The 12,614-nt window shown below is 38.6% G+C and overlaps 1 protein-coding gene across 6 annotated transcripts in view; it reads right to left on the bottom strand.

Annotated features, from left to right (window-relative positions):
- GRB10 (growth factor receptor bound protein 10) overlaps positions 1-12,614 on the bottom strand; it is a 284,264-nt gene that overhangs the window by 150,646 nt on the left and 121,004 nt on the right. For all 6 annotated transcript variants that reach the window (XM_020981302.2, XM_078152260.1, XM_078152261.1 and 3 more), the window contains one exon: positions 9,771-9,864. In XM_020981302.2, coding sequence (XP_020836961.1) covers positions 9,771-9,864 — 94 coding nt within the window. The remainder of the gene's footprint in view (positions 1-9,770; positions 9,865-12,614) is intronic.

Here is a 12,614-nt window from a genome sequence, read left to right as displayed (position 1 = left end):
CAAAACTGGGGAGGGTAACTAATAACAAAATCAGCATATGAAAAGATCCTGACCAGTTGCAAGCATAGGCCAAATTTTAAAAGATTAATTTAATTAAGATAAATGTAAAACCCTATCATGTCAGTTCTGTGTTTTTGTTTTAATGCAAGGATATATAATGGGTGAACTAAGTCTTAATAGCAATCCTTGTGAAAAAAAAATTTGGATTCATGGTTAACTTCAAGCAGTGTGATTTAGCTGTCCCCCAGAAGTCAAGGTAATTCATTTTAGGCTGCATTAATCAATGTATACTGTCCAAATCAAGGGATAATTGTTACTCTGTATGCTCTGGCCACTGCTAGAATCTTACATTCTATTCTGGATACTACGTGAGGGCAGGCCTCTTTTTTGTATCCCTAACACTTAGCACAGTGCCTGACATAGCAGGGGCTTAATAAATGTTGAATGACTGATCGATTTTAAGAGGAAGAATAGTGTCCACAAGTGGGTCACCAAGACCAATAGTTCCATAGAAAAGAGAGGTTTGAGGTTAACACTTTGGTTTCCCTCCCAGGCCTCATCCCACAAAGGAATACAGTGGCAAAACATTAGCAGTGCAGTACACCCCCCTTCTGAGAACCTCCAAAACCAGTGCATGACAGAGTAGTTCAGAGATACTGAAATGTATCAGGAGGAAAACCCCAATATGGCTCTAATTTCTGGAAGTATGCACGATGGCCACTGAAAAAATATTCATTTACCAAATCTAGTTTATTCTGTTTGGTAAATGACTTTCTTTTCCTACTTTAGTGACTGACCTCTCAAACTTTTAGTTCTGTCTTTCCTGCTCTTAATAAAGGTAGCCATGATCCCATTTAGTTTTATAGTGTTGTTCTGTATTATGACAATCTGTAAGGGGGGAAATTGCAATGAGACATTTTTGCATATAGAAATTCCACACGAAATCAATTCAGATGAACTTTTGAAATTCTTATAATGCCAAGGATGTAAGCAAAACCCAAGAAATAACTGCCATGACTATCATGGGACTGCTAAGCCATAAAAGAGTAGAAGGGCTTCTGTGAAAGAAGCCAAATGTTTAGATAGGGTCATTACATGTAAGTGAATGGAGTAAATTTCCTGGAGTCAATAATCCACTGGGGTTTATAAGAAATATTTACATATAGGAAAAGAGACAGTAAAGCTGTGCTATAAAGAACTCCAATAATCTAGCCTCTATTCCAGGCTAGTAAGAAACAAAGAATCTGTTACACATTAAATTAAATTCTATTTTTAAAATGATGTTTCTATAAAACACATGGGGAATAAACAGAAATGATCAACTAACAGGATGATCAAAGAAGTCTAAAATTGAAGGCAAAATCTTAAAGATAATTTTCCTAACTAGAATATAAGCCTACTATTCATAAAGTTTTTATAGGCAAGGCAGATAGGTGATGTAATCAACAGTAGGGTCATGTCAGCAATATTTACACAGCTGCAACATATTCAAGATGGAGAGGTAAAATATTTTGTAATAAAGTACAAAGTGTAAAAGGCAAAGTAGAAACTGTATAAAGCACCTGCTGAGTAACAGAAAAGGCTAGATGAAACATTTTTACAGTCATATGTGATGTGTGTGCTAATAGGGCTCGGTCACTTCAATGGGGGGAAACCAGGACACCCAGTTACTAAGTGATTAACCTGTTATTGGTTAATAATTACAGTTGTTTTGCTGAATGTTTCTCTCTTCCATGGTTTACAATGGCCTCTTATATTCATTAAATTCAAATTATCATTCTAACACGGTTTTCGATCTAAATGCTACACGGCATAGAAGGGTATTTATATTCGTATAACTAAAGAGGCTTCTAATTTACAGAGCAGTAATTAGAAAACGTTAAGAAATTCAAAGAGAAATAAGAAACTGATTATTTTTTGGGAAGAACAACTTTTGTTGAATTTAATATACATTTGAGAAACAAGTTCTACACAGGGGAGAATCACAGCACCATGTACAATCCTCTATAGATATGCTCACTTTTTTAGTCTTTCTTAAATTCAAAATGAAAGCAAAAACAATTTTTAAAGGGACAAACTGTCACTTAAAGAGGATGCAGGTTGTGATAAAAGAAATCTTCCCAATAGCCCCCAACTTGCTGTAAAAGCATCCAAGCACTAAGTGACCTTCCTCCAACTTCAGATTTCCCTCAGTGACTCTCTTAAAATGGAGTACTCAGAAATAGGCATAATACTCCATATATGGTCAATATGTGCCAAGTACAAAGGGGACTATTTCCTTTCTTGTCTTTGGTGTATACGGGGCCTTTCTTTTTTAAGAACTTCGTCAAGTATATGCCTAGCAAAAGAATATATGAGTCAAAGGACAGGGACATTTTAACCACTTTCTTCACATGATTCCAAAGTTGGCTAGAATAGTCAGACCAGTTTGCAGCTTCACCAACGATGCATCAGTGTGACCATCTTTCTATAACTCATCCAAAATTTACAACTCTGGGTTGCTGGGGGTTTTTTCCCCCCACAATTGCCAATTTGCTGGTTGCCAGCTGAAAGCCCAGGGTTGTTTTGATATCCATTTCTCTATTAGTTACCTGGAACATTCTTTGTTAATAGTCTGCAGTTCTTTTCAGAACTGCTTGTTCATATCTTTTTACCACTTCCCTACTGGCAAATGGCTTTTAAGTACATTGATTTTGTTTATATAAAAGCTTTTCAATTTTACATAATCACATTTTCTATTTTATCTTTTATAATAGCTTTTACCCATCGGGGTTAAGAATGTATCCCTTACAGTCACTGATGCGAAAAGTAGCTTTCACACTAGTAGTAAATGGAAGAACTAGGATTTGGAGCTTTGGCTGCTGACGCTAAGTTGAGCATTCTTTCATATCAAGGACTGTTTTATGGTCTATCTACCTGATACCTCTGGAGTTGCTGAGGAATAGAGGGCTATTTTCCTTTACGCTAAATGACCTAAGAATATTGAGTTTTTTGAGGGGTTTTTTTAGGTCTGCTTTTTGGTAAATGTCCCATGTCTTCTTTTTTTTGACAATTCTCGATTACCACAGTTATCACTGAATCCACATGTAGCAAGCCCATTCATGTTTCTAATTTGTTGTTGTTTAGCCAACTAGTCTTGTTCGACTCTTCCTGACCTATTTGGGGTTTTCTTGGCAAAGATACTGGAGTGGTTGGCCATTTCCTTCTCCAGATCATTTTACAGATGAGGAACTGAGGCACACAGGGTTAAGTGACTGGCCCAGGGTCACACAGCTAGTAAGTGTTCGAGGCTGTCTTTCAACTCAGGTCCTCCTGACTCCAGGGCGGGCACTCTATCCACTATACCACCCACCTACTTGTTTCTAATTTACTGCTTCTAAATCTAACATGACCTGAAGCCCCACATAAACTGAGCTGGTTAGGACAGTGCGGAAAATAAGCGTGTGCAGTCTCTGAGGAAGGAAGGCCTGGGAGCCTCAAGGACTTAAGATCACAGATTTAGAGACCCTAGAGGTGATCTCATCTAACCCTCTCAATTATACTAGTGAGTATCCTGAGGGCCAAACAGGTTAAGTGATTTGCCCCGAAGTCACACAAACAGTAAGTGTTGTTAAGTCAGGATTAAAACCCAGGTCCCTTAATCATGGATCCTTCTTCTGCACCATGCTAAGCTATCCTAACTTCTCAAGCAAAATTCCAGGTAGGCAAAACTGCTGAACCAAACTGGATTTTTATATAAAGAAGTGATATATAATTAGGAAATAAATGCCTGTTTCAGAGTGAGGCGAGATCCCACATCAATGTATCAACATGTAGAAGTCCATACTCACTGACATGTCAACTTATAGAGTCTCCAATGATGGTGAAAAGAGGAGCCACAACACCCAAAACTCCCTTGTTTCCAAGAGAAATTCTTCTTCTCTTCATTCAGCATAATGCTCAGAAATAGGATAAAGCTTTTTTTAGGAACTGTCAAACAAGAATAAGCTGCTTACTTTAGGAACAAGTTAATCAAGTGAAAGCAATAAATCCTCTTTGCCAGAGAGAGGTAACAGGTCAAGGAAAGTCACAGTTAATCTTTCATTCTAAATAACAGGTGCATTGCAAAGAAATGGCCAGCTAGCCACTGGTCACATGGGTCAATGAACCCAATGGTTTTTATAACGTGCTCTTTCATGACTCAGAAATTAGGAGAAATCACTAACTTTGCTGCATCTTGGTCAAATGATCTCTCCCTGAGGTGAATTAGAAGACACACCTGTCTGTCAGCCACCACCCTAGAGAGACAGGGTTAAAAAACAAAACCAAACAAAATAAACCTGCCTGCTGAATTAATGACATCTGCAGACTAGAGGAAACTGGATATTCTTTCATTAGCAGGGAGAGTTTAGGATGACTTGGGCAGGCACACGGCACTGTCCCTTGCTGGAGAATTCCACCAATCTTTCGGCCTCATTTTCCCTGTCCTGGCCATAAATGTAACAGGCTTTCCTTTTTAATAGAAGAGGACAGTTGCAACAATTTTGCAGCTTCACTAATAATACTTTACTGTGCCTGGCTTTCCACAACCTCTCCAAAACTGACTGTTCCTTTCTTTTGTCTGCTTTTCCAGTTCACTGGGAATGAAGTGAAACCTCAGAGTAACACATATGGGTATCAATACTCATATGCAAGAATGAGGATACATGTCAAAATCAAATAAAAATGACTTTTGGGTCATCAGCCATTCAGGATCACGTAAATGTCTGCTACTCTTCTTGTGTGCTAACAATTGAGAGTTAACAGCTACCTCCCAGTTTTACTTCACTTTTCCCTCAGTCTTACATTCTGATTTGGTAGCTAGGGATTGGACCTGTGACCTTCTTGGATAGAGGAAAGCCCTAGATGAGGAAAAGCCTTTTGCCAATGCAGAACTGTATCCGCTCTAAAACATAATAGTCTTACAGAGTTTCCAAGAACACAGAGATGTGAAGGAACTTGCCCAGGGCCACGTGGCCAGTATGAATGAGAGAGAAAAAATAAATAATCATGAAAAAGGTCATAAAACATCCATTAAGATACACTTAAATAGGACAGCTAGGTGGCACAGTGCATAGAGCACCGGCCCTGAAGTCAGGAGGACCTGAGTTCAAATCCGGCCTCAGACCAAACACTTGACCCGCACTAGCTGTGTGACCTTGGGTAAGTCACTTAACCCTGACTGCCACACTAAAAAAAAAAAAAGATACACTTACATAGACCGAGTACTACCCTTGCCCTTTGAACAAAAAAAACACGGTCTGAATTTTTACCATAAAATATACTGCTCAAGTCCCTAAAATTTGTACCACTATTTCTAATTTTGCATGAATATGCATCCTCTCTTTTGAAGGTCAGCTTCCCTATGGTTTCATGCTAGAAGTACTGAATGAAATTATTTTCATTGTGAAAATTCCACATAAATCCTTAGACAATACTTTATTGGCTAGACTTGACAGCATGAAAACCTAATCCACATTCACATTGTGGGAATATATTCCCACTTTACCTCTTAAAATATCTATACCTTCTTTCATGTTGGGAATATGGCATAGTCCAAAATGTACTGGACTCGGACCAGTTGACACCTACTATATATATATAACACTTTCCTGATCCCTCCATAGCTGTTAATGTGTTCTGTCTCCTTAAATTGAACTTGCTACCTTTTTTTATCTGTTGTATCCTCTACTAAAATATAAACTCTCTGAAAAAAGGACATTTGATTTTTAAAAAAATTTTCATCTCCAGAAACTAACACAATGTGCCATCTTGAACACCATAGGCACATGATGTTTGCTGAATCTATGAATGAACTAATGAATTGATTTCTGCTGTTAGAAGCAGCCATTGCAAATAGCACATTTCAATTATCATCAATGTTGTTTCTCCTCCCTAAGGTTTAGTTAACTTATAAATTAATTCATACAGAGTAACAAATATTTTGGAATACTTATGTACATTTTACTGGGTGTTATAGGGTATATAATGAAATCTAATGGATATCTCAAAGGTTTATTTGGAACTCAGAACACATTTCCTTAGAGAAATACTCAAATACATAAATGAATCTATGATCAAATCCATTCCGAAGTTTCCGCCAACGATGCAGCCCAAAAATCTGTCCATGTCTGCCTATTCTATGCCATTCTTATCTGCATCATTCTGAAAAATCAGTACAGAGGGGTTCCATCCAAGATTCTGGAGGCCTTCCTCACTCGTACCAAGGTAGCACTATCTGCTATGTATTGCTCTCACCACAGCCCATGTTCTCTTCCTGTTGTACCATTCTTTGACGAGAGCCTTTACTCCTCTTTCTCTTTAAAGGGTCTTCATTGGTTGTAGCGTGTTCACACCCACCTTATAATTCTCCTTTGCCTCAGTGTGACATTTGGCTTTAGATCTTTAGAGAAGACAGTGGTGGTTCCAGTTCTCATAATCATACAATGCTAGTGAAAAGTTTCTATCGAAAAGCTGGGCCTTTGGTTTTATGGGAAGGTCAGGATCAGTAGAAGCGCTTTAGTTTTCTCTGATACTCCTTTTCAACTCTGGGCCCCTAGCCCATTGGCTATCCGTCCCAGATACATATACTTATTCTACAAGTCCTACTGGGTGCAAGTAGAAATCTGGTCAATAGATATTCTTATTCCATTTAGTCCATGTTACATTAATAGATAGTCCAAACTCCTCTGAGGGATTACAAATCTTCCAGGAAGCTCTGTAATGTCCTGGGACTTGATGCAATCAACACAGTGTCATCAGCAAATAGAAGCATCTGGACAATCTCACAATCCACAAAGGTTCCCTCCTTGACCTGGACTCTGTATTAGATCTCCTCTACCACAACAGAAATGCTTTTGGCACCCTGCTTTAGGCCTCACCTAAAATTAGGAGAGTCACTGAATGGGGTTTAGTTTTGTCAATACATCTTCTGACTGTGATATATGACTGGAGATGCTTTGTTGTAATAGAGCCTATAAGGCAATGTTTTACCTACCAAAGCAAATGCTTTTTTTGTAATCAATATAAAGTAATCTTATGGGACCTTCAGTCAAATTGTGAAATGTGCTACAGTGTTATACATCATTTGCGAAAGAAAGCCTGCTTATTCCCTACTACTACCCTCATCCAAGGTGCATTTAATTTATATATAAATGATCTCCATAAAGATTTCATATAGATGAAGAGTGAGTATATAGGATGGGAGTTAATCTTGTTCTTTTTATTACTTTTTTCATATTAATAAGGTTCAAGGTTTTTTACATTCCTTTGGTATCTTCTCTTCCCTCAGATTTCCTTATCTATCAGTCCTTCAATGCCTTTGTAATTGTATTTGCTCCAAGATGGAGCTCCAATCTATGTAAATTGATCCAGTCTGGCTGCTTGTTCTGTTTTTGTTTTTTCTCTTTGGTACCATTTCTCTCTCCTCTATAAACCCCTCAGGGATTGCGATGCTAGGGTCTAAATGTGGTGGTTCCACTGTCCTTGAAGAATACAACAGTTTGTTTAAATTTTTTTTTTTGCAAATTCCATTTTAATTCTCTTTGCAGTACTCCTCATTTTCATATTTGAATGCCTTTAAAAATGATTCTGCAAGGCCAAATATCTTGCCAAACTTTCTTTACACTGGTTTTACCCTCCACTGCTTTTCTTCGCTTTATGAGATGATACTTCTAACAATTGTCCATCAACCTTCTTAAGAGTTTACAGACAAGTTTATGTTCTAACCCAGTATTGCCTTTGGCTGACATCTCTCTCCATTTGGCAAATAAGGCATTAAATGTTCACTGACTAAGGCACTTTCCGGGTGCTTCTGGTTTGCCTGTTGTAGCAACTAATTTGCTTTAGCTTTACTTCTGGATGAAATTATTATAATCAATGTCAATTTTTTTGTATATTTCCCACTTTTAATTTTTCAGTAGTTTACTTAAATAATTCAGAGAAAGTCATTTGAATTGTACCATATCTTTTCTCATTACTATTCTTTTCTTCTTATTTATCATAAATTCTGATCTAAGACAAGCTGACTGTCTAACTGTGCACAGATAGCCAAGTCAAAGATAACTCCCAAATCAATAACTAGTTTTTTGTGTCTGTTAAAAGGTAGTCAATTTCATTCTCTGTCATATTATTTGGATCAAATGAGATAATATGTAGAAAGTACAGTACAAATCTGAAAGCATTATATGTGTCAGCTATAATAAAAACAATAATATAATAATTATTGGTGGTGGTACTAATAGCTGTTATCATCAAACTAGTCATTATTATAACCATTTCTCTAGTACATGCCAATTCTTTTTTTTAAGAAAATGTTCATCATATAGAGGTATTAAGTCTTCTTCTCCATAAAAGCGTCTTAAATGGTGTTTAGGTTCCCAGGCTAGCCATTAAAAGATTACTTAATCCATGATATAGGGAAACACTAAATTGAGAGCAGGAGACAAGTGCTTAGTCCCAGCTCAGCAACTCACTAGATAAGTGACTTTAAATATTTATATTTAACAAATATTTAACAAATATTCAACAAGTATTTATCAAGTACCTATTTTCCATGTGAAGAGCATTATGGGAGGATATATATAAAGGTTATATTAAGATCTAGTCCCTTCCCTCACAGATTTTATAGTCTAATGGAGGGATAATACATTCATAAATAGCTAAACAAGACATGATAAGAGATGTATGAAGGGCTTTGTAGATGCCAAGTGAGAAAGGCAATTACCAACAAAAGATATCAAGGAAAGCTTCTTGAAGGAGGTAACATTCAAGGTAGATTTTAAAGGATGCATCAGTTTGTACACAACAGGCAAAGAAGGCAGAGGGTGGACATGCCAGGCACAGGGGAACAGCATAAACAAAAATATAAAAATAACAACAGCAATTAAAGAAATAGCATACAAGGACAGGAAGTGGTCTAGTTTGACTGTAGCACAGAGTTATGTGAATAAGGAGTTATATAAGCTGAATCTGGAAAGGAGGGTGGCACTAGCTTATGGATCACCGTGAATGTCAACTATAGGATAAGCAATGAGGAATCACTGAAGAGCTTTTAGCAAGGGTGTGCTAAGGCTAAATCTATACGAAAGGAAGATTACGTAATCTTACAGCTCGCTAAAATATAGTTTAGTGAGGGGATCAAGTATAGGTAGGAAGCCTGTTAGGAGTCAGTTTTTGCACTAGGCACTTAGCCTGGAGAGCCTCAATTTCTTCATCTGAGAAAAAAAAAACTGAAGGGTTCGGCTTTGATGATCTTTAAGGTCACTTCCAAGCATAAAATAGTGTCATTTTATGAAATTTCATCAGTGGGGATTCCGATAGTAGGAGGTGAGTGGGAGGGTAAGGAGTGATGACAGTGGTTTGTACATAGAGATATCATTTATAAGGCAAGAGTCTGGAATTTGGAGATGCTTCTACAGGCTCTCTGCCCACAACAAACTTACAATTTAAATGTTAAAATGGATTCTTGGTATACCTTCCGTACTTCTGTTCTAAGCCAACAGTTGACCAACATATATGGCAAGATTCAGATTTACTCATAAGAACAACTCCTCTTTACAGTATTTATTAGACCAAAGGCAATACTTTAATTTTGTTATTAGTACTTAAAACAGCCATTTTAATTTTGAGAAGAAACACTATTAACTGTTGGGGTTTTTTTGTTTGTCCTTGTTTGAAGTTACAGGTGAGGGCAGAACACTGCCAGCACTGTTACAGGCATTTCCCATGGCCCACTTTTCACTAAGTCTTACCTTGGTGATTTAAGGCGACTCGGGTAGGTTGTTCTTGGAATCCAGGTTCCACTAGCTTGCTCTGACCCTGAGCAGAAGTCTGATCTACCTTGTCCTAAAAAAGCAGAAAAGCCTAATTAAAACACGAATTTCATATTCTCCAGAAAGTATAAGTTCTTACACACTGTGTGAGATCTCCAACATATGGATCTATGGTCTCATAATGTTGCAACTTCAATCATATCTAGATAGGGACTCATTGTCCCTATATCCTCTAACTCCATCACAAAGAATTTACCTAATGTGCTGGAGACCTGGCTCTCATTCTCTTGAAATCTTCTTACAAACAACATAAAGATTGTGGGCTACCCATCAGTCATCTTCATAATACTCTGATGGGAAACTAAGTATAAAATGACATTAGGCACAAAATGGTTATTTTAGAGCTAGAAGAGAGCTTAATCCAACCTCCTTATTATATAGATGAAGAAACTTAGGGCCAGAGAGGTTAGGCGACGTGCCCAAACTCACATAGGTAATAATCGTCAAAGGCAGATTTGAACCCGGGTCCTCAGACTCCAAGAAGACCCCGTTGGTAGAACTGAGGTGCTCGATTTCTCAGGAGTGCTAGAATAAATATGAACTGATTTTTCTGGCACAAATGATTTTTTCTTGAATGGACATTTAAAAAGAATTACTAGCAGTGTTTGAATCCAACAGGCAAAGAAGGCTGGGCATAGGAAACAGCATAAAGAAAAGCATAAAATCAACAATGGCGATGAAGTAAACAATGTACTAAAACATTAGGTATTCAGAAGCTGCTCTGGTCTGCCTGCCTATTGTCTTGCGTTCTAATTTCTACATTCTCACTTCATACAGCACAAGAGACTTCTATAATGACTATAGATATTTTAGAGTAAGTCCTGATTCCACCTAGGACAGATGTCTAGTGAAAGTAGTCTTAAAGAGTTTCTTTGACAAAATACTTCAGTCCAGAAATTTAATATACAAAATCTTTCAATCAATCAATATTTATTAAGTGTCTACTATATGCCAGGCAATATGCTAAGTGCTAGGGATACAAAAGGGGGTAAAAGACAGTCTTTGCCCTCATGGAGCTTAGAATCTAATGGAGAAAAAAAACAAGCAAACAAATATAGGCAAACAAGCTACATATAGGATAAATAGGAAATAATTAACTGGGGGAAGGCACTAGAATTAAGAGGGGCTGGGGAAGGCTTCGTGTAGAAAGTGGGATTTTAGTTGGGACTTTAAGGAAACCAGAGAGGTCTGTAGTCTGGGCAGAGAGGGGAGAGTGCTCCAGGCATGGGGGGACAGTCAAACTTGCCCAGAGTGAGGAGATGGAAGATTAAAGAGGCCTGTGTCACTGGATCAAAGGATATGTTTTGGGAAGCAAGGTAGAAGTCTAGAAGGGAAGAAGGGGCTAAGTTATGAAGGGCTTTGAAGGCCAAACAGAACATTTTGTATTTGATCCCAAATGTGATAGGGAGTCACTAGAGTTTATTGGATACGGGAAGGACATGGTTGGACCTGTGCTTTAGTGACTGAATGGAGGATGGCCTGGAGTGGGGAGACACTTGAGGCAGGCAGACCCACCATCACATTATTATAATAGTCCAAGTGGGAGGTGATGAGAGTCTGCACCACAGTAGTGACAGTGTCAGAGGAAGAAGGAAGCATATTCGGTAGATGTTGAAAAGTTGAAAGGCAGGCCTTGGCAACAGATTGGATACAAGAAATAGGATATATGGGAAACAAAATTGGATATGAGCAACAGTGAGGAGTAGGGGATGATACCCAGGTTTCAAGCCTGAGGGACAGGGAGGATGGTGTTGCAGGTATACAGAAGGGTGGAGGAGGGGAAGGTTTAAAGAGAAAGATAATGAATGAGTTCTGTTTTGCATATATTGAGTTTAAGATGTCTACCAGACATGCAGTTCAAGCTCTCTGAAAGCCAGATTGGAGGTTAGCAGAGAGGCTGAGGCAGGACAAGTAGATGTGAGAATCATCAGCACACAGATGGTAATTAAATCCATGTTAGCTGATGAAATCACCAAGTGAAATAGTACAAAGGGAGCAGAGAAGAAGAGGGCTCAGGACAGAGCCCTGTGGGAGGCTGACAGCTGGAGCGAATGATCTGGATGAGATTCCAGCAGAGAAGAGAGAAAAGGGGTGGTCAGCTAGGTAGCAGAACCAGGCAAGAGTGGTGTCCCAAAAACCTAAAGGAAAGAGAGGGTCACGGAAGAGAGGATGATCAGGTGTCACTGACTGCAGAGAGAAGGAAGACTGAGAAAAGATCGTGGATCACGCAATAAAGGGATCACTGGTAACCCTGGAGACAGCGGTTTTGACGGAATGGCAGAGTTGGAAGCCAGACTCTAAGGGGTTAAGAAGAGAACGAGAGGAGAGAAAGTGGAATCCCCTACAGGAGATGCTCGTTTCTAGGAGTTCGGCCACAAAGGGCAAAAGAGATTTAGGACAATAGTTAACAGGGATAGAAGTAAGGGTTTTTTCAAGACAGGGGAGACAAAAGAGAATGAGAGCCAGTAGCCAGTGAAAGCTTGAAAAGAAGTGATGAGGGTGTGAATGATTGAGGGGACAATCTTTCGAAGGAGACAGGATGAAATGGGATCGCTTGAGTAGGTGAATAGGTTAGTCTTGGTAAAGCATAAAGCAATCTCATCCTGTGAGACAGGGTTCATGAAGGAGAGATGGCAGCAGAAGGAATATGAGTGATAAGAAACGGGGAAGAGGAGAAAAGAGGGAGCTGATGGGATAGACTCAGCTTTTTTTTTCTGTAAAATATGAGACGAGTTTCTCACAGAGTGGGGGGATGGGTAGCCA

This window comes from Phascolarctos cinereus, unplaced genomic scaffold (assembly GCF_003287225.1).
Source record: "Phascolarctos cinereus isolate Bilbo 61053 unplaced genomic scaffold, phaCin_HiC Scaffold_4;HRSCAF=312, whole genome shotgun sequence".
Classification (NCBI taxonomy): Eukaryota; Metazoa; Chordata; class Mammalia; order Diprotodontia; family Phascolarctidae; genus Phascolarctos; species Phascolarctos cinereus.
The sequence above is the reverse complement of the archived record's forward strand: the minus strand, read 5'-3'. Positions and strand labels throughout refer to the sequence as shown.